Source organism: Telopea speciosissima, chromosome 4, assembly GCF_018873765.1.
Source record: "Telopea speciosissima isolate NSW1024214 ecotype Mountain lineage chromosome 4, Tspe_v1, whole genome shotgun sequence".
NCBI classification, from domain to species: domain Eukaryota; kingdom Viridiplantae; phylum Streptophyta; class Magnoliopsida; order Proteales; family Proteaceae; genus Telopea; species Telopea speciosissima.
Genome location: NC_057919.1, coordinates 71,245,022 through 71,269,103, shown reverse-complemented (window position 1 = coordinate 71,269,103; position 24,082 = coordinate 71,245,022). Strand labels below are relative to the sequence as shown.

Sequence of the window (24,082 nt, the reverse complement as noted above, 5' to 3'; positions counted from 1 at the left end):
TCAACCAAGGATCGAGTGTTCATACCTGAAGGCCCAAAACAGTCCTAAATTTTAATTAACAGCAGCAGCCAGATTGAGAGCACCAAGGAAAATAAAATGAATCGACAACCAAGACATTAGAAGTACCGCCAGATCAAAGTTACAAAAAAAATTAATGTAGATAACCAAATAACTCCATGGTCTTCAGGTAGATAATAGCATTACCGTAGAAAACCTACAAAGTTACAAAAAAAATTGATGTGAGGATTTAAGTGTCTCCGCCTGGAAACATGATTTTGTTCATTCATTTTGCTTTCATTTGTTACTGATCTAGGATTTGGGTTCAGTTAGGGTTTTCTCTAGTGATCTGGGAGAGAAATTTGATGAGATCGTGGGTTTGTTGCCCTAGAATTGTTCTGCAAGTGATCTAATTCGCTCTAAGGCAACAAGGGAACCTCTTGTTTGAACAAAGGCTTGCACTGCATAAGCTGAGAAATCTGTTCATCAATGTGGCCATGGGAGTTCAAAGGGACGGAATCCACACTCATCTTCTTTTTCTCTATTCATGGGAACCTCCCCTGCCCCGAAGGGCATCTGAAGCTGTGGAAGCGAAACGAGAAGGATGAGGTGGGTTTTGGAGAGATGAGTGCTGTTGCATCTCATCTGGGTTCAAGGTTTGCAGGAGGAAAAAGAAGAAGAAGAAGAGGAGGAGGAAGAAGAAAGGGAAAAGGTGTGTTGTTGTGTTTTGTAAGTGAGGGTATTTTGATCACATCAGGTTAATTATTAACACCGTTAACGGCCTGGTGTTAAGTGAAGCCTAGTTTGAAAAGTAAGGGAGGTCTGAGTAGTTGTCAGAAGGGCAGGGGCCGTTCACTGAATTGTCAGAAAGGTCAGGAGAGGTCCAAATAATTTGCTCTTAATTTTTTAATTTTCCCCCTCTTAGTTACAAATTAGTAGCAGTTTTCGGCTATGTTTGATATGCATTCTTAAAATGCATTCTAGATCCATTTCACATTCTCAGACGAGAAAAATACAGACGTGAGCTACTGTAGGAATAAAAGGGGTAGGAGGATCTCGTTTATGTAGAATGTTAAATAAGCTTATGTTTTACCTTGAAATGTTAAATTTCTATGTGAAAAGCCTTTTTCTGTAATGGTTTATGGCTATTTCTTGTTCTAACTTCTGAGTAAGATGTCGATAATAAAATGAAGGAAGTACGTTCGAAAGTGATTCTGGAGCCACTACTTATAAAATCAGAACTCAAAGTTCCGCCATAAAAGTCATAAACACGACAACTCACCTTATCTTCCCAAACTACATGTTACTATGTTAGTAGTTGATTAGTTATTGGGTTCTCATGCCCTCCTTCCACTGAAGGATCCTTTCCTTGTGCAGCTCCATTCAAAGCTTTGAAACAACAAGGGTATATAAGATAGTGGAAATCTGAAGAATTTTAAATTTCGAGCTGAGTATTGCCACAAACTTTGTTTGAAATCTCAGGCTTCCGTAGTTAAAAAAATTGGTCGAAGCTTCCCATTTCTAAATTAGAAGCAGAAATGACAGCAGCACCAGCATTGGGGTCGTATCCGGTGGTGAAGAACTGCCAATGTTTTGTACCTCCTCCTTCTAAACTTCTTCTCTCCCACAGCAATTACCACCCGAAGTCCGAAATGGGTACCTCCTTTTTTGGCAGAGAACCCCGTCACATGTGCGGTTTCGGGGCGAAAGTATCCAATTTTGATGGTTTCAGACAACAACGGTTTAGTCCGATGGCATCCTTGGGAGGTCTCCTTGGTGGGCTTTTCAAAGGGACCGATACCGGTGAGGCCACGAGGCAGCAGTACGCTGCAACTGTTAGTTTGATTAATGGAATGGAAGCCGAGATGTCTGCGTTGTCCGATTTGGAATTGCGGGATAGAACTTCCATGTTAAAGCAACGAGCGCAGCAGGGTGATTCTTTGAACTCGCTCTTGCCTGTGAGTTTTGAGAATTTTGTGTGTAGTAAATTCAGTGCTTTCGGGAAATCATGCTTTTGTGTTTCATATGACTAGATTCTTGCTTTGACCTCGTTGAAGCCTATTCGAAAGGATTGGACAAAATAAATGCTAGGTCGTTTCAAGAGAATTAAGTTGTCTCAGTTTTAAATGTATTATATATATATATATATATATATATATATATATATATATATATTTCTTCCCCCTCCCTATTCCCTACATGAAATCAAACAACTTATAAGTATGACAGAAAGACCCAAAAAGAAGACATAGAAACAAAGAAAATAAAACAATTCCCTCAATAAGCTTTGAGTCTCAATTGCGTGTTGTTTCAAGAGATTGGAAGTCTAATTTGGTCTTCCAATGTCCTTGGAGGCTAAACTTTCTGCTATAATCATGACTCTTTCAGTCTCTTTCAACTAGAAGATTGGCAACTTTTCCTTGTCCATGTCGTCCAATTTTATGGTTCCAAAGCTCACCTGTAGTCTTTATAGACTAAAAGCTCTTGTAGAGAATTCTTGCTGAATAGTAGTCCCAGCAAGCTGAGCAACCACAGATGATAAGCTTTCTAATTTATATTTCTGGCATAATGCTTACTATTATTGATATTTCCCAGAAAAGCATCTTGTTGTTCCAACACAGTCCCCCCCCCACACACACACAAAACAAAAAAAAGAAAAAAAAAAAGAAAAAGAAAAGAAAAGAAAAAGCCAACCTAGAGTATGTGATGTCATTTTTAATTGTACAAAAAGAGATTATCCGTGTGATTGTGAGAGATCTTACATGGGTTGTCTCAGTGCCGCGACACCATTGAGAAAATTCTCTGATTGCTGACACAAGTACCATAATTTGACAACTTTTGTCTGGCCACCAACACATGATGGTACTGTACAGGGATCTTGATTAATGTACACTGCTTGACTGACAAAATTGTTGTGTATTTTGGGTTAGTTTAAATTTTCAAGTTCCATTCACTATTGTGGAATATCTAGAACTAAAAGGGCTTTGAGTTTGCTTATTTTTTCTTATAGATCTGGTAATATATCTCAGTGGAGAAACAAATAACTTCTTCTGCTTCCCTCATTGGCAGGAAGCATTTGCTGTAGTGAGAGAGGCTTCAAAGAGGGTTCTGGGTCTTCGTCCTTTTGATGTACAGCTGATAGGTATATTGAATTAGACCTCTGTTTTTACTTGTTCTTTTAGATTTCATTGTCAATAAAAATTTAAATTGCTTCTCCAATAACAAGAACACGCCTAACCTGAGTATAAATCATGGATTATTATGCTCGGACTTTTTTGTTATTTTACATTTGGTGTGGAATAAATAATAACTGGGCCTGCTTTGGAGTTTAGATTTTCAGTTCCCAATATTATTATTGAATTTTTGGGTCATGCTTAAGGTTCGTATTTGTTGGTCATGTAGGTGGCATGGTTCTTCATAAGGGAGAAATAGCTGAAATGAGAACTGGAGAAGGAAAGACTCTTGTTGCTATTTTACCAGCTTATTTGAATGCACTAAGTGGAAAAGGAGTTCATGTCGTTACTGTTAATGATTATCTTGCTCGGCGTGATTGTGAGTGGGTTGGGCAGGTTGCACGATTTCTTGGACTGCAGGTTGGACTGATCCAACGTATGTTTCATTCTTCATTTTTTATTACTAATCCTTTTTTTTTTCCATACTCTTCAGATTGTCTTTACTGTAAGGTTTGATTTTAATTGAAAAAAAACTATACAGCTTCATTCACTAGGATGTTGGCCGATTTTTAGTCATTTCCTTCTAAATTGTATTTGTATTTTTTTTTTTGTCATTTTAAGTTATGGATACTTGATTTATAAATTATTAGGCTTTTAAGCATTTTTTTTTTTACTGCGGTCTAGCTTATTTAAGACTTTTATCAGACTCATTCCTTGTTATTAGAATTTAAAAAAAAAAAATTGTGTTCTTAAATTTCATACCTAATGAATTATAATGGTCAGTCGTTGTATGGTCAATATAACCACTTTGTTTTTAACCTCAATAAAAAGAAAAGGGGAATCCATAATCATGCTGCCAAGGAGAGAGACCTGGCTGATTATGATAATGACCGAAATGAACTAAATAATAATAATAAAAAGCACAAGAAATCCTTGCTTGCGCTCAAATCACTGAATGGGAAAAGCTTTCATAGTCCCTGGATGATATTGAGCTGAGTCAATCACATTCTATTCTTGTCATTGATCATTAGACTAAGCCCTTACTTTAATTTTTAAGCTTTTGATGACAAACACATGCTTGAACTTAGTGGCCAGGCAAGAGTTTAATTTTCATTTGATATGAGCATCTAGTCACAAGAATGACTCTCTAAATTAGTTAAAAGAAAAAGAGTGTTCTAGTGCATGAGGCTCCCGCTACTGCGGGGTCTGGGAGGGTCAAATGTATGCAGCCTTACCCCCTGCTTCGCAGGAGAGGCTGTTTCCAAGTTATGAACCCACAACCAATAAGTTGCAATACCACAACTTAACCGTTGCGCCAAGGCTCGCCCACTGTAAATTAGTTGAGGGGTGATTTTATCAACTAGGTTTGTTCTTATCAATTAGGATGGTTGTTGTTGTTGTTGTTTGTTCTTATATAATGATATTCACATTTTATTTCAAGAACCAGAATTCAAACTTTTTGACAAATCCTTTCTCTTTCTGCTCTCATCTTGGCATGAAAGGTCTGGATCTATATTCTTGGAGAACTATTCTTTTCTGTCCCTTGTCCTTGATTTCTTGTGGTTGGTCTTGCTGCCACTGAAGAATTTTAACCACCCAATACCGTTTAATTTTCAGGATAAATGGTAACTCTTTTCCATCTCATTTCCATTTTCAGGGACTCTCTCCCATGATAAATGCGTTTCAGCCAGTATCTTATCTGTTTCCCTCTATAGAAATTTCTTTCTTCCGTGGATGTTTCCCTGCCCTTCTTTGTTACAGTAGGGAGTTGGGCTCACCCTGTTTTTGACAAAGAGGTCAACCCCCTCTCCTCCCCCTCTCCCCCCTCCCTGAAAGAAAAAAAAAAAGAGGAGATATCATTTGGTGTAGTTATGAAACCATTATATAGCATTAATTCTTGTTTTCTCACTCAGGGTTGTTCTAGGTCACCATCTTTATTTTATCTTATCCACCCCCTACCAATTTTCAAGTATTAGCACCATGTCTACTTCATATATATTTTTTAATTTCTTACTATAACCAGTTTCCGGTTTTTTCGTGTTGAATCAAATGGTCATTTTCCTTTGAGTCATTCCACATGATCAATCATTGTTGGGGAGTCCAAAGTCGGTGGATAACTTAATTAATTCACCATATTTTTTGTGAAAAAGATTTTGAATTCATATTGCAACTCTGATCTAACAGTGAAATGTTTGTGTTGGCAGAGAATATGTCAAGTGAGCAGAGGAGGGAAAACTACTTGTGTGACATCACATATGTTACCAACAGTGAGCTAGGTTTTGATTTCTTGAGGGATAACCTTGCCACGGCAAGCAAATTTTTCTGGCCATTGTCATTTTAACTTCCATTTTTCTGCATCCCAGTAGCATTTCAATACCCTTACCTTTCTTTTGCTCCTTGAGTGCTTGTCTGATGGAAGTTCTTTCAATTGGTACTTGCAGAGTGTTGATGAGCTAGTCTTGAGAGGTTTCAATTACTGTGTAATTGATGAGGTAGATTCCATCCTTATTGATGAAGCAAGGACTCCTCTCATCATCTCAGGACCTGCTGAGAAACCAAGTGATCGTTACTACAAGGCTGCCAAGATTGCTGCAGCCTTTGAGAGAGATCTGCACTATACTGTGAGGAATAGAGTTTTCACTGATTGATTGTATTACAGAGTTTAGTTATTTTAACATATTCTAGGGTACTGTTAATCACTAGTTATTGGCTTGTTACCCACTATATTTCCTAATTTATGTTTTTTTTTTGGTTTATGGTGTAATGGGTGATGTCATATGTTTTGGATCAACCTAGATGGTCAAATCAATTATGAACCTGACCAGATCTTTCAGGGGTCCTGGAATCAGTCTGATTTAAAATTAAAGATCAGACAAGAAGCTGGTAAATTGGACATTTAAAATTGTCCTATAATGGTATTCAATCGAACCATCTAAATGGGAGCCTACCAATTTAAAAGGAAAAAACAATGCAAACATATGGCTAAACTTACATTAACTGTAACATTAAATTGGAAAAAGGTTATAATGTCTTTGATGGTTATAAAATGATGGAGTGTGGGTGTTCATTTTATTTTTCTCGTGTGGGCTACTTTTAGGTTGATGAGAAGCAAAAGACTGTTCTACTCACTGAACAAGGTTATGAGGATGCTGAAGAAATCTTGGATGTCAAAGATCTATATGATCCTCGAGAACAGTGGGCATCATATGTTCTGAATGCAATAAAAGCAAAAGAACTCTTTCTTAGAGATGTGAACTACATTGTCCGTGACAAAGAGGTTCTCATTGTGGATGAGTTTACTGGTCGAGTCATGCAGGTAATCCCTAATTATGGATATGACACTCTAAATTGTGAAATTGTGTTATAGATTTGCATCAATTTCTTAATTATTGAATTTGTCCTCAGCACTTCCCACCTGCTACTAAGGCAAAGATGATTCTTGAAGATTTCATTTTACCTATAAATATTATAGTGCTTGTTAAATCCATCAAATATCATGATGTTCATTAACCTCCAAATTTTTGTCTGCATAATTATGATGCTTATCAGTGATGACGATACCTGGCATGGGATGAGAATGGATGCTTGCTCTCCCACTTCATGAGCACAATCTCAAACTCAAAGCATTTAGGCAATCAAAGTAGTAATTATGTTTAACTTGTTTCTTGTATAAGTATGTGGTGTAAGAATACATATAATGTTGTAGATTCAGACTGGTTATATATTTGAATCTATAAATAGACTCCGTGAATCGATCAGCACAACAATGTGGAGCCCTTTACATGAGCATTAACACTACATGATAAACTTCAAACAAGACCACCTGTTTGATTTGGAGGCTTCTAGCTTCAGTTTTCCCCATTTTTCTTTCCCAACTTTGTTCTTACTTCACTCTCTTTTGGCAGGGAAGAAGATGGAGTGATGGACTTCACCAAGCAGTTGAAGCAAAGGAAGATTTGCCAATTCAAAATGAAACAATAACACTAGCATCCATCAGCTATCAAAACTTCTTTCTTCAGGTGAGCCTTGGGATGATTTTCTCTCTTTCTTGTTAGCTAAAGCATATCGTCAATTATCATCTCCGTTCTAACCTTGGTTGATGTTAACTGACACAGTTTCCCAAACTTTGTGGAATGACTGGCACTGCAGCAACTGAAAGCATTGAATTTGAGAGCATATACAAGCTTAAGGTCACAATTGTTCCTACAAACAAGCCCATGATAAGAAAGGTTTGTTTTAGAGTTGTTCCATTTCCTTGGGGAAGAATTCGGGTCCCCATTGGTTTACTGTATTTTATTTATAGTTTTGATAGGCCCCACTGGTTTACTTACAAGGATTAATACAAAAACACAATAAAAGAGAAGGGGGGGGGGATCAGGGATATAACTTTCTAGAGAGTTCTTATTTCATCATCTATATATAGTATGGTTTGATTATATGGAACTTGTTAGATATTCCTTTTGTTCTGGTACTGCAGCTTATGGACACAAAATAGCTGTAAGAGCAATCCTGAATGGAAAAAACAACTATTAGAAGCGGGTTGCCTATCATTTTCTAAGTCACCTGGCATATGCCCCAGCCCTGATCCAAAAACAGGACAACAAGAATTCCAGGAGAGGGGCATTGGGGCTAAGGCTGTAATCTCAATGGAGATTAAGATGAGTTTTGATGAACAAAACAAAAAATGGTAAAAATTCTCATCGGTGAAGCAAATCAAAGCTATTTTCAGACAGAGAAGATAACTAAACAAAACTATAGAGCCTAGGAACGCCCTGGAGATTCTATGGGAAATTGGAAACGTCGAAGTGAGCTGTCGCAAGGAGAAAAAGTCTGAGACTCACTCGACTATATCCTCCTTAGTACCTGCCTGACATGCTATTGACTTCGAGATGAATTCTCCGGTCATACCGGCAAAGCTGCAAGGAGATAGTGCGGCTTTCTTTGTTCTCATGGCAGAGTGAGTTGTCCATTGTGTCCACCAATAGAGCCAGATTTTAGTGAAGATCTACTCATGCAGAATGAGGGGTGGCAAAAGGTGGCTTTACTCATGAATTAGTGGGTCAAGCAGAAAAGGACCTGCTGGCTTCTTTTCTTTCTGGAGCAGAGCTGCCTTGCTCGCAGCTTGCTGACAGGAAAAGGGTGAAGGAAAAATAAGAAGCAAGTCTTGAGGGAGTAGAGAACAAGAGTAATGACTTGAAAAAGAAAGGGAAAGGATCCACTTGCAAAGTAAGAATCTGTGCTTGTAAAGAAATTATAAATCAAATAATAGTAAATAGGAAAAATAATAAGAAATAAAAAGATACAACAAAATTTTTCGGGACCATATTTACTATCCCGGGATGGTAAAGCACTACTGCAGTATAAGTGTATAACCAAATAAGGTAAATGTAGTGGGTGTTTTTTCCTTGTCCTTTTTTAGGGATTCCCTCATGCTAGGAATATGCTCGACCAGTCTTTGCTAATTTTATCTATTTCTTATTTGTTTTCTAACAAGTAATTGTTTAATGTCTAAAAGAAAAAAGAATTAGGACATTTGTTTTTCCCTATTCCTTTCTCAATAGTGGGAGCTGTACTTCTGCCTATAAGGATGTATATTATTGGATGGATACTTCTAGAATACAATTAGAGTTTCCTGTTGTGCCATGTGCTCATTTTGACACTGTCCTTATTACTTTTGTCTAGAAAAGATTAAAGTTATGCTCTAATCAAGTTTATTGAGCTAAATTATGTAAATATATTTAAGTTTCATTAAATTCAACCTGATGTAAAGACTAGAAACGACATATAGCTTGAAGAAACTTAAGGCATGGGATACTCATAGCTGAGTCCATGCTGTGGAGTTTGGAAAATTAAGGGTCATATTCCCATTTTCTATGTCTAAGGGCTGTTGATAGGCCTTGACTTAGTCTGCATTTATGGCCTGATGGGCTGGGACCAAGCTTTATTTTCAAGCCTCTTCAATAGACAGGCTGGGCTTTGCCTTGAAGTTTACAAAAGAATACCCTTAGGCATGGTCCATGTATGTAGACAGGGGTGGGCTTAGCTTAAACTGTTCTTGTTCCAATGTTGGCCTGATCCTGGCCTGGGTCTAGCTACTTAGTTCGTAGGCTGGATTTCCAATACTTCACCCACCTAAACCCAGACGATTAATTTTTTAGCATCCATATCCCTAGCACTATTGGAGCATGTTGGAAGAATAAAGGGCCTTATGTGTGTTGACCTTGAAATGAATTAGACCTTACCAAACCTGCTTCATTTGGGGTGGGGGTGCCTCATTGCATTCCTAGGTCTACTGAATAGACAAATCCCCCTCCCCTTTTTTCCTAAAACTTGAAAGGCGAAGACAAGAAGTGGTCGAGCGTATTCTACTGTCTTTGTCACCTCTCCCTGCTGCTCGTCCCAAGAATGGGATATGTGCTTGGAGGATATTAAAGATTGTGACTATAATATGTTACTGACCTATGAGAATCTTTTCTCATTGCATTTTTTTCCCATTTCAGGATGAGTCAGATGTTGTTTTCAGGTCAACTAATGGAAAATGGCGAGCTGTTGTGGTAGAAATTTGTAGGATGCACAAGACAGGCCGCCCTGTACTTGTTGGCACAACCAGTGTTGAGCAGAGTGACTTGTTGTCAGAACAGCTGTGTGAAGCTGGGATTCCACATGAGGTGAGGTCTATTTAATCCAAATTAACAAGATATCATTTAAGTGCGGTTAAGGAAGGATAGGGATGTAGGGATTTCACCAATGTCAAACACATGTGGCAGAGTTGACTCTCGAATCACGAGGCAATTAGGACCCTAAGATTTGTTTGTTAGTAATCAAAGATTTGAGGATTGGTATAGGATGTCATCTTGTACTTGAACAGACAGCAATCTGAAAGTCATGAGGAAGGATTTAAGGGTTGGAATTGGGGGTCATAGGGTTCCTGATAGGCACCAATCCAAATTGCTCCGGATCGGATGATACAGACATACGATTGGCAGATCCATTGAGAAAAAGGGTCTAATTCTACCAATAGATTGGCCAATCCACTGGGTATAATAGATTGGATTAGTCCCATCCTATATTGATAAGGATTAGATGGTCTGACTGGCATCATACCAATCTCCCAAGCAGTAATCAAGGCTTGAAGCAGGTGCAGATATCACAAGTATGGAGCTCTTGTTATTGTGTTCTATCACATGGGGGAATCAAACCAAATGGAGTGAACTGGTAGGCTGGGTCCTGTAGGAAAAGGCCTGGGTTTTTGGAATAGCAAACCCGATCCTAACTGCAAGAGTGACATACCTTGTCCTAACTAATAGGGTGGGGAAAATCAGGACCCCGGTTGATCCACCTCTTTGCTATCCTTATGGAAGGGAAAATGTTAATTTGGTATCACAATTCCTTGTCTTCCATAGCAGTGCAATAAACATAGCGCAGCTATTTATATAATTCTTCTGCATTTCAGAAACTTGAACTAATACATTTTATTCAAAGGTTCTAAATGCAAAACCAGAGAATGTGGAGAGGGAAGCAGAAATTGTAGCACAAAGTGGCCGTCTTGGGGCTGTAACTATTGCTACCAATATGGCAGGTCGTGGAACAGATATAATCCTTGGAGGTAATGCAGAATTTATGGCGAGGTTAAAGCTACGTGAGATGCTTATGCCAAGGTATCATCTGACTTCTAAATTTATGGTAATCCAATATCTTAGATGTGGACCAGTGGCCCCGGAAGCCATTTAATGGTAAAATTGTTAACCATGCTTCTTTTCTGACTCTACCAGATAGTGAACCTGATTTTTATGTGTTCCTAACAATGTCTAACGGATGAGGGTTTGTTGATTTCCACTTATAGATGGTTGGTTGATCATGGTGTAATATCCTTTCCATTGTAGATGTCCCTGATTCTGGGTATCTAGGGTTGCTTTGTGGTTGTCCCCAAATTCATAGTTCAAACAAATAGAGTCCAGATAATAGTGGATCCTGTGATAGTGTGATGTCATTGTCATTCCATGGCCTTTTGATATGATTTATTCATCATATTCTCTACAGTTGAGATTGTGGTTCACTTTGAACTGCAAGACACCTCTACATGAGGAAAAATCTTCAAGTGTATCATCTCAAAGCTTGCTAAGTCATATAATTATATTGTTTCTTAGTTGGTATAAAAAATATCCTGCAGGGTTGTTATGCCAACCGAAGGAGGCTTTGTATCAGTCAAGAAACCTCCTCCAAAGAAGACTTGGAAGGTTTGTTTCGAACTTTGATCTACTTGTTTTAGGGTTTGATGATGTAGGGCTGTCAACGGATCAAACTTGAATTGGATCGCCTGGAAATTGCATGACCTGATCTGATTATTTAATACCTTATTATTGGTGATAATTGATGAAAAATTAGAGAATACAACATACATTCCTGACAGTAACATAAGGAAAAAGATTTTTTATTGGATACAAGAAGAAAAAAGATTGAAGGCGTATCTATTCTCGAAAATTTATAAAATTTCTTAAATTAATATTATGTGTTTAACCATCACTGTACATATTATATATGTATATCAGTACATGTGATGTTATTTATTTATTTATTTATGAATTATAACAAGTATATGTGATGTTAATCGCATAGGATCATAATTTGATCAAACCAGGGGTTTATTGAATTTGATCCAATTAGTAGCTGGGTTACTTTGTTCAGATCGGATTGAAACATTATTGATTTCCTCATCAAATTGGATCCAGGTCAAGATCCTATTCGTTGACAACCCTATGGTGAAGTTTCTGTCTTCTGTGATGTAACTATTTATCAGGAAATTTCAGGTGAATGAAAAATTATTTCCTTGCAAACTATCCAAGGAGAAGACTGCATTGGCTGATGAAGCAGTAGAGTTAGCTGTCAAAACATGGGGCCCAAGATCATTGACTGAACTCGAAGCAGAGGACCGGCTCTCTTATTCAAGTGAAAAGGTGAATTTCATCTCTGAGATACTTTTTTTTGTCCCTCTCTCTCATATGAGCTACTTGATAAAATAAAAATGAATTGCATATGAGAAGAAACTCAGAAACAGAGAGCTATGTTTCTTTTGGTAATAGAGAAGTCAAATTAGTTGGGATTTATTCACCCCCCGAAAAAAAAATAAGTTGAGATTTGCAATGGTACCATCCCATTTGTATGTTACCAACAACAATTTTGTACTTAATCAACAGGGGCCGACCCGAGATGATGTCATAGCAAAGTTACGGAGTGCCTTTGTAGCAATTGTTGAAGAATATAAGATCTACACAGAGGAGGAAAGAAAGAAGGTTCTGTCTATCTTGTGATGAACAACACTTTTGATGTTTATGTCTGGTGATGGTTGAGGTTGCCATTAATGCATCTTTTTCTACAATTCCACAGGTTGTGTTAGCAGGTGGACTTCATGTGGTGGGGACAGAGCGCCATGAATCACGCCGAATTGACAATCAGGTTTTGTGTTTTTCCCACCTTAACCTTACCCTCTTACATTTGCTCCCTACAAAGTGTTGAAAATTTCCTGCACATGTTTAGATGTGGACTTTCTTTATTGTTGTATATAGCTACGAGGTCGAAGTGGTCGGCAAGGAGATCCTGGAAGCTCTCGGTTCTTTCTTAGTCTTGAAGATAACATCTTTCGTATTTTTGGTGGGGACCGGATTCAGGTTCTAACCTGCTATCTCAGAGAGTCTTATTTTGTTCTACAAATGGTATGAGTTTTATAGTATCCTGTGTTCGCAAATTGTAGGGTTTGATGAGTGCCTTCAGAATAGAGGACCTACCCATTGAGTCTAAAATGCTCACAAAAGCACTAGATGAGGCTCAGCGGAAGGTGGAGAATTATTTCTTTGATATTCGGAAGCAGTTATTTGAATATGATGAGGTCCTGAACAGCCAAAGAGATCGTGTTTATACAGAAAGAAGGCGGGCCCTTGAATCTGACAACCTACAATCTCTTCTTATAGAATATGCTGAACTGACAATGGATGACATATTGGAGGTAACTTATTCATCGAGTCTGTTACCCTGTTTGGCCAAAAGAATATTCTTCAATGAATGTTCCTCATGTAATCTTCTCTGTTTACTTAAATAGGCAAATATTGGTTCTGATGCTCCGAAGGAGAGCTGGGATATTGGAAAGCTCGTTGCAAAACTTCAACAGTAAGAGGAACCCTTCCTTTATTTGTTGCTAGTTCCTACAGCATCTGAACACAGATCAAAATTGAAAGATGAGGAATACTTGCATGATGGGAATAGAAACGAACAGCCCATTTTCCTGGTTGTATGTTGCGTACATGGAGCGTCTGACCTCTGATCCACCATGCAAGTGGTCCTACGAAGAAAAATTATCACATTCAGAAGGCTACTTCAACATCAATATCTATTCTATGGACATTTTGCATATTTTTCCAGCTGTCCCGAAAAAGAAAACAGTTGGGACAGATGGTTATTTTTCTCTGATTGGACTTTTTTCTTATCTCCCTACTCCACTCCCATTTGGGCCTTATGGATGGTTGAGTCTTGTGCTTACTGAACTCAGGCACCCCACCAAGAAGGGGAAAATAAAATGTGAATAGACAAACACCCCATGTATACACATCTCTCTTGCATCCTCTTATCCAGACAATTAATTCACAAGAAAATTTTAATTTGATTTTACCATTGGGTTAGCCCCTCATCTTTCTTACCAGTGCAGTGAGAATTTCTAAGAGCCTACTGACAATTCCCATCTGTTATATTTTCTGCAGGTACTGTTATCTGTTGAATGATTTGACACCAGATCTCCTGGAGAACAAGTGTTCTAGTTATGAGGACTTACGAGATTACCTTCACTACCGTGGTCGTGAAGCATACTTGCAGAAAAAGGTGAGTTTCTTTATAAACTTGCGAAAGATTTCTACGGCTTTCAGAGCTCTATATCTTAACCCCTTCGTTGCCAAAATATTTTGGTCTAGTTAAATGGTTGAAATACTACTATTTACTTATCTTGAGCCTATTCACCTAGAAGTAATGAATGAATGGCAAACTCCTAGCCTCATCCTCGAAGTTAAAACAACCCATTGATGAAACAGTGAATAATGGACTCTTTGTATGGTCATTGCCCTCAGCAGTCAAAAGAAAGGAGTGGCTAATCCCTAATATATAGTATATTATAAAACTGCCCTTGTTAAAACAATATCATTCAATTGTGCCAGCACTTTGAAAAAGACCTCCATGAAGAAGTGGTCGATGCAGCCTCTTCTTGGGTTTAAGAGACTGAACTACTCTCTGAAGAAGTTTTATTTTTTATTGCCTTTTCTAATTAAAGGTCTAAAACTATTATGTTTGTTCACCTTGTATGTGTTGGCTTCATAGAATTCTTCTTGAACCAGAGTTCTTGAAACGAATTGACCTACAGTAGCCCCAGTAATTTCTCTGCTGAGTTCTTTCTGTTTTCAGTTAACCTACAGTAGCCCCAGTAATTTCTCTGCTGAGTTCTTTCTGTTTTCACTTAATGTTTAGGACATAGTTGAGAAGCAAGCACCAGGCTTGATGAAGGAGGCTGAGAGGTTCCTAATTCTGAGCAACATTGATCGGTTATGGAAGGAGCACTTGCAAGCACTCAAGTTTGTCCAGCAAGCTGTCAGTTTAAGGGGATATGCTCAGCGAGACCCACTTATCGAGTACAAGCTTGAGGGCTACAACCTATTCTTGGATATGATGGCACAAATCAGAAGAAATGTCATATATTCCATATACCAGGTTTGCCTCAATTGTCATGGGGAAATCATGATGCAGAAGTAACTTAGACCCCCACCCACACAAAAAAAAAAAAAAAAAAAAAGATGGTTCAGTTACTGTGTTTTAGTTATGAATCCTAGCTGTCTGATTGACTGTTTAATTTCTTATTTTTCAGTTCCAACCAGTACTTGTAAAAGATCAACAAAGACAACCAAATGACAATTCAGGCCAGCTAGTGTCAAACAGCAGAGGCAGCGATGACAAACCTAATCCAGTTGGTCTTGCAGAAGCATCTCCCTAGTCTTTCAGTTCCAGATATCCAACAAGACCGACCTCATTGTGGGAGCCTTGTGAAAATTAGATGGAAGGAAAAATGTGCTGGGAACATCTCAATTTTGTATAGCTGGAGCAAGTAAAATGGAGTGTTCATTGTGTTTAAGCCTCAGATGACCCCATCCCATTGTACCATGGAATAAGAAAAATGGAAACACACATTAATGAAATGTAAATCACTGGAGTATTGCTGCCTAATTGCATACATTGTACCCCCGCCCTCTTCTTTTGAATTGACATAATTTCATGGGCAGAGAATTTGTTAATTTTTGGTGCACGTAGCCAAAACTCCATAGAACCCCTCACCCCTCCTCCTACCCTCCTTCCTGTCCAAAAAAAAAACCTGTCGATGTTGATTCCACTAGCTCAACTATGACTGGGTTTTGGAGAAAAATTTTCCTCTACTACAGTGAAGAGTCATGGAGGATTTAGTTAAGAAGACTACTTGAATGAATTGAACTGTTAGTTCCAGCGGTCTCCTTTCTACAGCATCCACGTCCATTCTAATTACCAAAATTTGTTTTGATTGGTTGAGAGTCAGGCTCATGCAATGACCATTTGCTCAGGAAACAAAGATGCCACAGCAGGCGCTGTTTCTAACTTCTACATACACCATATATCGTTGTTGAAGCAACCCAAGGCACTGGAATCTTGATGGAGTATCTTAGAACATCCAAAATATGCCTGAAAATGTTCCTTTTCTGGACATGCACAAGGACATCCCCAATTTTTTTTTTTAAAACCCGCACGAAGCCATGAAGATGAACTAATGAACTTGAACCACCTCAATCAATGATTTATTTCTTGCAACCTTGTGTGTATTGACAAATAATTGAGTGATTCATTAAAGATTTTTGTTCATTTCTTATAACTTTGTGGGTATCAACAAATGATTGAATTATTCATCAGCTATTTTTGTTTTTGGGTTGGGAAGAGGTTTGTGCAAGAGTCACCAAAGATTGAAATACCACGCTTGTTGTGCTGTCGAGTGTTTTAATACTTGGTTTTCTAATAGAATAAGAGTAAGAAATGTCTTGAGCTCAACAAAGTTGACAAACGCCTTAAATTCCACCAGCATTGTTTCCTTCATAACTCCTGGCGTGTCGAACCAGGTCAATCAGATCAGCTACCTCTTTGTTCCTGGTCTTTTGGCTTTGTAAACAGGAAAACCAGAATTGCAGCTCTAGGAGGCATCACTATGGAACATACTTTACTGTTACAAGACTAATGGTGGACGGGCACTCTATGGCATCTTAATCTTGTGCCTCAGAGCCGTCACATACCTGGTAAATTTCCCTGTTCAAAAGGATCAATAACCAATCAGTGAAGATGCCAGTAATAACCAACACCATGAACAATTGCATTCGTTGCAATTATCAAAAAGTGAAGATTGACAAGTTTGAAACTTGGAAAATGAAGGCCACATTGCAAACCCATCCGACCACTAACAAAAAATGATCAGACGCATAATCCAAATGAAATACCAGAATATCAAGAACCAAGACTAACTCATAAAGCCAATCATAATTGAACAATGTAAAATAAAAAGTACTCTATTCTCTAATAATACAACCATAAATCAGTTACAAGTTGTGCTCCATTCCACTGACATTACATGCCCCCAACAAAAGCATCACCCAATTTCCATCTCTGTCAGGGCGAGTAATTGCTTTTCCTCTCCCTTTTGGGTTGGGGAGGGGGGGGGGGGTTGGATTTGGTGATAGTCTAGTTACATATAATATACAAATTGCATATCATCTTCCCAAGGTGGGGTCTACTCTTTATATACATGGTTCACAGTATGTGTATCAGGTTCTGGGATGCTTGAGTTTTGGAGGTCCAGAGTTGCCGCTCACATTACATCGCTTTATGAAAGAATCAAGTGTTCCTTGCTTTGAGGGACTGCTTCTTGGCTGATTGTCTGAGACCTCCAAGGTATTCTCGTGACCATCGAGCATCTGTGTTGATCCAAAAATTTAGACAGGACTGTCAGAACTAAATCTACAAGATGTTACATCCATTCAACAGGCAAAACTGGAAAAAAGAAAAAGGTAATAGACCAATATGGCTTCATTAAAACAAACACACCTGGTAATACATATCAAAATAGTAGCAGCATTTAGTAATAGTACTTTCACAAAGGCCACTACAACTTATAATACTTGTTTTAGGAGTTGGGTTGGTTTTAAAACCACCCAACCAGCATGCAAATAGGTTTTTCAGGTTCTAACCACTTTCTAGGATCCATCAGTCACCTTTACCATGATCATGTAATAAAGGTGGAGAGATTAAAGAAATATGGAAGATGAAGAGGAGAAATAATGGATGTAAAAGAAGAAATATTACTATTTCAGATTTAAAGAAATTAGAACTTTCTACTTCCCCCCCCCCCCCCCTCCCTTTTTCTTTATATTTGAGAAAGGAAGCATGCCAACAACTCAAATATAGCTACCGGTACCATCAAGTGCACGTGATTAACTCCACTCCACCAGAATTATTCGATGGTGGTCCTCTTCAACTTTTATATTTTTTCAATACAACACTAAAGCCCAAGTCCAAAATACAGATAAGTTCCATACAAAATACAGCTTTCCTCTTGAGTAGAAAGCTTCAGTGTGATGCCACATGGAAATGTAATATTGGCAACCATATCACACTGGATGACAATATTGGTAACCCTGAAAGTACATAATGAGCCACTTCTACAGATCAGGCAGGAATTATCGCGATCGGTCTCTTCTGCTGATCAGACAGGAATTGATCTTTCCAAGGGGTAATATTTTTTAGATAAGGTGGTGACACATTATGAATAGCACAGGGAAGGGCATAATGGGCAGTATTTTCAGCCATCAATTTCAAATTAGTCAGATTCTGGCCCTTGCTTGGAGTAACAGATAATGGATATTAATTTGCCATGACTGAGGCTGTGACAGTAAGAGAAGTTTTAAAATGCACGGGGAAGGGCTTCATAAGTTAAACCAGATGGTGCAAAATGAGATTTGAAGTGAAGTTGAATTTGATGGCAGAAAATTTCTATATTTGTTTGAGCCTCTTCTTCCTCAAGTGAAAGGTTCTTTATGCGTTCTGGAGAGTTCTGCACTCACCCGAAGTCATTTGGAACAAGTCAAGAAGAACGACAATTCAGACCAATGCAGTATGAGGCATCATTGCTGACAGATCAATATATATTGGTCATATGCCTGGTGGTAGATTCCATAATTGTGCATGCATGGCAGCAAGCAAGAGGAAGAATGGAGCGACACTTCAGAGTTATTGATATTTGAAAAGTTAGAGATGCTCGAAGAAGGAAACAGCTGGGGCAGAACACAAACCTGCAGTGATGAAAATTCATAGTTGTCACAGCATCTAGACGACCCAAGGCATTGGAGGGGACACAAGGTGACACCAACAAGGCAAAAAAAGCACCCCCCTAGGTGACCAAGGCGCCTGGATGCCTAGGCGACGCCTTGACAACTATGGATGACATCCATGCTATGGTGGAGCAATTTGGCAACATTTACTGAGGTGGTATTTCCCAACTATGAACTACACCATTGTGATCCCAAGCTGAGGTCTCATTGGTTTCTTCATAGGGAACTCCATTAGTTGGAGTTTCAAAGCGGTTAAAATCACAAATTTCCATGCATAAGCAGTGCTACCAATTCAGTCATTGCCTTTGGTATACCCATCTACCCCTACTGTCACAGGTCCCGGAATCAATCAGTCCAGTAAATAGATGTTTCCCATTTTCATTTCAGAGTGTTTGAAATGTCATTAATCTTTAGAATTGACAGGAAATAAAATTTCCCATTGTGCCCCTCTTCTGCCCCTATTGTTTAAGCTCCATCCAGCACTTACATGAAAGTTGGAAATGGTATTTCCAGCATGTCTTGTGTGCATGACTCCAGAATAATATTTTAAAATTTGAAAGAAAAACAAGACAATAGAGACAGAACCTGGCCCAGATTTTCCAACTTGCTCTGAACCACATCCCTGCATTGCAAATAACACGTTAGTAACCCACAAATCGTCATCAAGACATATGTCAAAACCCCTCCCCTACAAACTGGGATTGGCTTGTAGTGGTTCTCCACAGTTAAAGGAAAATTCATCTTTCAAAATAAAAATTAGAAAAATCATACCAGATTATGTCATCAACTGTGTCATTTGCAAGCAAATAGTAAATGTTGACTGATGACACCTACCAATACAAACAAAAGATATCAACACTAGTTAAGTTTTAACATCATCTATCAAATGAAAAAAATCTTGGAAACTCATTATCACTCTTACATTTACTCAATAGATTGGCCTACCTAATATACTCATCCCCTGAGCTACCACAGTAGGACAAATATCTTTAGGCTCCATCTGGTTGCAAGTAAAGGGAATGGAAATTGGTTTTGAAAAAGAAAAAGGAAAGTTTTGTAGTCATGATTGTGCAACCCACCGAAAATTCTTGCCATATTGGTAATTATACTTTTCAGATGTAATCTTTATTTTAACTCCGCCAAATTTTTTTGCTGCCGGTCCCAAGCCCGAATAAAGGAGGGTTGGTGCGTCAAGTCAGCATCCTGCATTGTAAAAACTATTGCCAAATCTTTTTAGCTTGGATCCTAGAGTTTTACATTTTCAATCTTATGCAAGGGCGTCCCTCGGAAGCGACGTGCTGCACTATGCCCCAGGTGTATTGGATGGTTAGCTAGGGCGTCCCCTGATGCACAGCTTCAGCACCTGGTTGCAGTGACACGTGAGCAAGGGTGAGCTATGGCGTCCCCCGATGCACCACTTCAGCACCCGCTTGCAGTGACAAGTGAGCAAAGGTTTTCACACCATGACAAGTGCGGATAAAGAAGTTAGTCCAAAAGCGTAGGATTAGGTTAGTGTCATGGAGCATAAGATCTGTAAACAGCATTGGAATGAATGCTTGAGTGATTGGAATCGATCACCCAAGCCCCTTTATTTATAATAACTTGAAGTAAACTAATCAAAGTACAAATAGGAATAATAACACCTCAGTCCTAGTCCTACTAGGAATTCCTAATACAACTAGGAATGCCAGAATAGGACTCAGCTGAGGATAAAACAATAAAAATAAAATAAAATAAAAGAATCCAATCTGACTAGTACTACTCGTAACATGACTAGGACTAATCCTAATCAGCTAGGACTAGTAGGACTAATCCCAATCCAACTAGGACTGCTTACCCCAATCGGGTAAGCAGCCTATTTCAACACTCCCCCTCAAGTTGGAGCAAAGATGTCGATCATGCCCAACTTGACTAGATTAGGATGAAACAATTTTCTAGACAATCCCTTGGTGAAGATATCAGCAAGTTGATCCGCAGATGTCACAAAGGGAATACAAATCAGCCCAGCTTCTAACTTCTCTTTGATGAAATGACTATCCACCTCAACATGCTTGGTACGATCATGCTGTACTGGGTTGTGTGCTATGCTGATAGCAGCCTTGTTGTCACAGTACAGCATCATAGGAAGACGAATAGGAACACCAAGATCTTGTAGCAAACCTTTAAGCCATAGTAACTCACAAATACCTTGTGCCATAGCTCGAAACTCAGCTTCGGCACTAGAACGAGCAACCACATTTTGCTTCTTGCTACGCCATGTAACAAGATTTCCACCTACAAAGGAGCAATACCCAGAAATAGACTTCCGATCACAAAAACCAGCCCAATCAGCATCAGTGTATGCTTCTATCCGTAGATGACCATGCGTAGACAAAAGAATTCCTTTTCCAGGAGCTAACTTCAAATAGTGCAAGATACGAAGAACAGCCTCCATATGAGAAGAGTAGGGATCATGCATAAACTGGCTCACAGTACTCACGGCGATAGCAATGTCAGGACGCGTGTGTGAAAGATAAATCAACTTCCCTACAAGTCTTTGGTACCGGCCTTTATCAACAGGCTCACCCTCTTTCTCCTTGAGTCGAACAGTAGGGTCTATAGGAGTATCTGAAGGATGACAGCCTAGCAACCCGGTCTCAGCCAATAAGTCTAGGACATACTTCCTTTGGGAGAGAAAAATGCCTTTAGAAGATCTGGCTACTTCAATCCCAAGAAAGTATCGTAGTTTTCCTAGATCTTTAATCTCAAATTCTTGTCCAAGGAAGGTCTTCAACCGTCTGATCTCATCGCCATCATTGCGGAACCACTATATCATCAACGTAGACTATAAGAACAAGTGAGTTTTTCACCAACCCTCTTTATAAAGAGTGTGTGATCAGCATTACTCGCTTATAGCCCACATAAATCATGGCCTTGTGGAACCGCCAAACCATGCTCGAGGTATGCTTGCCCATAAAGTGCGCGCTTGATGCATATTTTTCCTTGGTTTCGCACAAGAGAACCCTGGTGGAATGTCCATATACACCTCATCCAAGTTCCATTTAGGAAGGCATTTTTACATCTAGTTGCCGCAAATCCCATCCAAGGTTGATCGCACAAGATAATAACACACGAACAGTATTTAACTTTGCAACAGTGTGCAAAAGTTTCCTGGTAATCAATGCCGTATGTCCGAGTGAACCCTTGGCCACGAGTCGTGCTTTATACCTATCTACATGCCATCCACCTTCTGTTTCACTACAAACACCCATTTACATCCAACGGTTTTCTTCCCAGGTGGAAGAACCACAAGCTCCCATGTGTTATTTTTCTTCAAGGCGTCCATTTCTTCCATCATAGCTGCCTTCCACTTTCCGTCTGATAAAGCTTCCTGCCAATTGTTAGGAATACGAACAGAAGAAAGAGAGGAAATAAAGGCACGAAAGGATGGGGAAAGGGAATCATAAGAAACAACATGAGATATGGGATGCTGAGTGCAAGTTCTGACACCTTTGCGAAGAGCAATAGGTAAGTCAGGATCATTACCAGGTGGAGAGGCAGGTTCTGGATCCGGGTTCGGCAATTGGATGGGTATCGAGCAACAGATTGATTGAACTCGCTTATGTTTCCTTGCATAGGTCTTCACATTACCGCATCAATCCTCCTTTGAAATTCACTAATAGTCCTTTGGATAGGAGTCCGGACCGAGGTAGATTGCTCCCCCGAATAGCAATGGTCTCCCCAGGTGTAGAACCTCTTCCCCGCCTCGGGGGAGTACTAGGGGCAGGCCGAACTGGTTCGAGACTCATGGTAAACAGATGAAGTGGAGGTGGAGAGTCAATAGTCAGCACATCTTCACTAACACTCTCCCCCTGAAGAGGTGGGGACACATAATATGGAACATGTTCATGAAAGACAACATCCATGCTGACAAAAGTCCTGCGGGATGGAGGGTAGTAACATTTGTACCCCTTTTGGGTAGCAGAATAACCCAAGAAAATGCAGTGGAGGCTACGTGGGTCAAGTTTACCAGGGGACCTTGTATCCCTAGCATAACAAATGCATCCAAACACCTTAGGTGGGACTATAAAGGAAAAAGAGCCAAGTAATAGCTCAATAGGGGCTTTTGAAAGAAGAACCCGACTGGGCAGCCTATTAATTAAATAGGCTGCGGTAAGGACAAGCATCCCCCAATAAAGGGAAGGGACAGTGCACGAGCAAACATAAGGGCCCTAGCCACCTCCGAGGAGGTGGCGGTTTTTTCTCTCACCACACCATTTTGGGGCGGAGTGTCGACACATGTCCGATGGAGGATTCCATGTGCGGAAGGTATTTTTGGAACCGACCTTCCATATACTCTTTCCCGTTGTCACTCCTCAAAATTTGAAGAGTGGCATTAAACTGGGTCTTAATCATTTGATGAAAGTGTTGAAAACATAAAAAAACTTCACTCTTTGTGTGCAGAAGGTAAACCCAAGTGAACCTAGAATAACAGTCAATGAAAGTGACATACCACCGATGGCCAGTCAGGGAAGCTTTCCTACTAGGCCCCCACACATCAGTATGAACAATATGAAATAAGGAAGAGGATCGTTTATTAGAAATAGGATAAGTTGAACGCGTCTGTTTAGCCAAGACACAAGGCTTACAAAAAAAATCTTCCTTATTACAGTCTTTAACTAATGCTGGAAATAAATTGGATAAAGTACCTAAGGGGGGATGGCCTAGTCTAGAGTGCCATTTATGTAAATCAGAAGAGAAAGATGCCGAAGGCAAAGCCGGAGTTGGATCGCCATCAAGCAGGTACAATCCGCCATGCACTTTACCCGATCCAATCGTCTTCCCCGAGTCCAGTTCCTGAAAAACACAGTGAGTGGGAAAAAAGGTCACTTTACAATTTAGGGATTTAGTGATACTGCTAATGGAAAGAAGGTTAGTTGTAAATTTGGGAATATGCAACACAGATGACAGTGTAAGGGAAGGAGAACAACCAATGGATCCTTTCCCTGAGATGGAGGAGAGGGACCCATCAGCAATTTTGACTTTATCCTTACCAGAGGCAGGAGAATATGTATTAAAAAGGCTAGAAGAACCTGTCATGTGATCAGTAGCACCGGAGTCAATGATCCATGGAGTGGATACTACTGATGCACAATGACCAGCAAAAGAAATACCTGTACGGGCAAAGAAGGAACCTGAATTGGCAGCAGACATAGTAGAGGCAGTTGATGTGTTCAACATACGACGCAAAGCCTGGAGTTCTTCCTGGGAGAAACCAATGTCAGCAGTGGGAGTTGGAGCTACACTTTCAGTATGATTGGCTTTGTTTTTAGACTTAGCACGACCACGTTTGGCCTCAAAATCAGCTGGCTTTCCATATAATTTCCAACACTGAGCCTTGGTGTGATATGGTTTGTGACAATGCTCACACTTAACAGGCTCTTTGGTAGTAGAAGCAGCAACACTGTCAGAAGAAGCAACAAGAGTGGGGCCAGCAGTTTGTAAGGC

At 39.4% G+C, this 24,082-nt stretch overlaps 2 protein-coding genes across 7 annotated transcripts in view; one reads left to right on the top strand and one right to left on the bottom strand.

Moving 5' to 3' along the window:
• Positions 1–1,431: 1,431 nt before the first annotated feature.
• On the top strand, positions 1,432–15,379 carry LOC122657592 (protein translocase subunit SecA, chloroplastic). 3 transcript variants are annotated; one of them, XM_043852340.1, is made up of 20 exons: positions 1,437–1,955; positions 3,067–3,139; positions 3,400–3,606; positions 5,375–5,478; positions 5,612–5,791; positions 6,268–6,486; positions 7,076–7,189; positions 7,286–7,399; positions 9,671–9,838; positions 10,653–10,828; positions 11,341–11,407; positions 11,978–12,124; positions 12,365–12,460; positions 12,555–12,623; positions 12,734–12,835; positions 12,919–13,170; positions 13,264–13,331; positions 13,919–14,036; positions 14,673–14,912; positions 15,067–15,379. In XM_043852340.1, exons 1-20 carry the CDS (start codon positions 1,536–1,538, stop codon positions 15,190–15,192), a joined length of 3,060 nt encoding a protein of 1,019 aa, XP_043708275.1. In that variant the 5' UTR covers positions 1,437–1,535; the 3' UTR covers positions 15,193–15,379. The 3 variants fall into 3 exon arrangements, 2 of the variants coding, with proteins under 2 accessions (XP_043708275.1, XP_043708276.1); XR_006332327.1 differs by lacking the exons at positions 13,919–14,036; positions 14,673–14,912; positions 15,067–15,379 and adding an exon at positions 13,468–13,583 and having other exon boundaries at positions 1,432–1,955; positions 13,264–13,390; XM_043852341.1 differs by lacking the exons at positions 5,375–5,478; positions 5,612–5,791; positions 6,268–6,486 and having other exon boundaries at positions 1,440–1,955; positions 3,400–3,590.
• A 757-nt stretch (positions 15,380–16,136) lies between these two features.
• The window catches only part of LOC122659695 (SWI/SNF-related matrix-associated actin-dependent regulator of chromatin subfamily A-like protein 1), a 152,594-nt gene continuing 144,648 nt past the window's right edge, over positions 16,137–24,082 (bottom strand). For 3 of the 4 annotated variants that reach the window (XM_043854794.1, XM_043854797.1, XM_043854796.1), the window contains 3 exons: positions 19,367–19,425; positions 19,181–19,217; positions 16,907–17,182 (listed from right to left, as the gene is read on the bottom strand). In XM_043854794.1, the coding sequence (XP_043710729.1) occupies positions 17,033–17,182; positions 19,181–19,217; positions 19,367–19,425 (246 nt within the window). In that variant the 3' untranslated portion in view covers positions 16,907–17,032. Of the gene's footprint in view, positions 16,159–16,906; positions 17,183–19,180; positions 19,218–19,366; positions 19,426–24,082 lie in introns of those variants that run through there. The other variant, XR_006332532.1, reaches the window with a different exon arrangement.

Excerpts from the sequence above, each read along its gene's own strand:
- LOC122657592 (XM_043852340.1), top strand. The coding sequence starts at position 1,536 with ATGACAGCAGCACCAGCATTGGGGTCGTATCCGGTGGTGAAGAACTGC. Across the intron at positions 12,836-12,918 it reads TTGGTGGGGACCGGATTCAG|GGTTTGATGAGTGCCTTCAG; the intron begins GTTCTAACCTGC and ends CGCAAATTGTAG. Across the intron at positions 14,913-15,066 it reads TCATATATTCCATATACCAG|TTCCAACCAGTACTTGTAAA; the intron begins GTTTGCCTCAAT and ends CTTATTTTTCAG.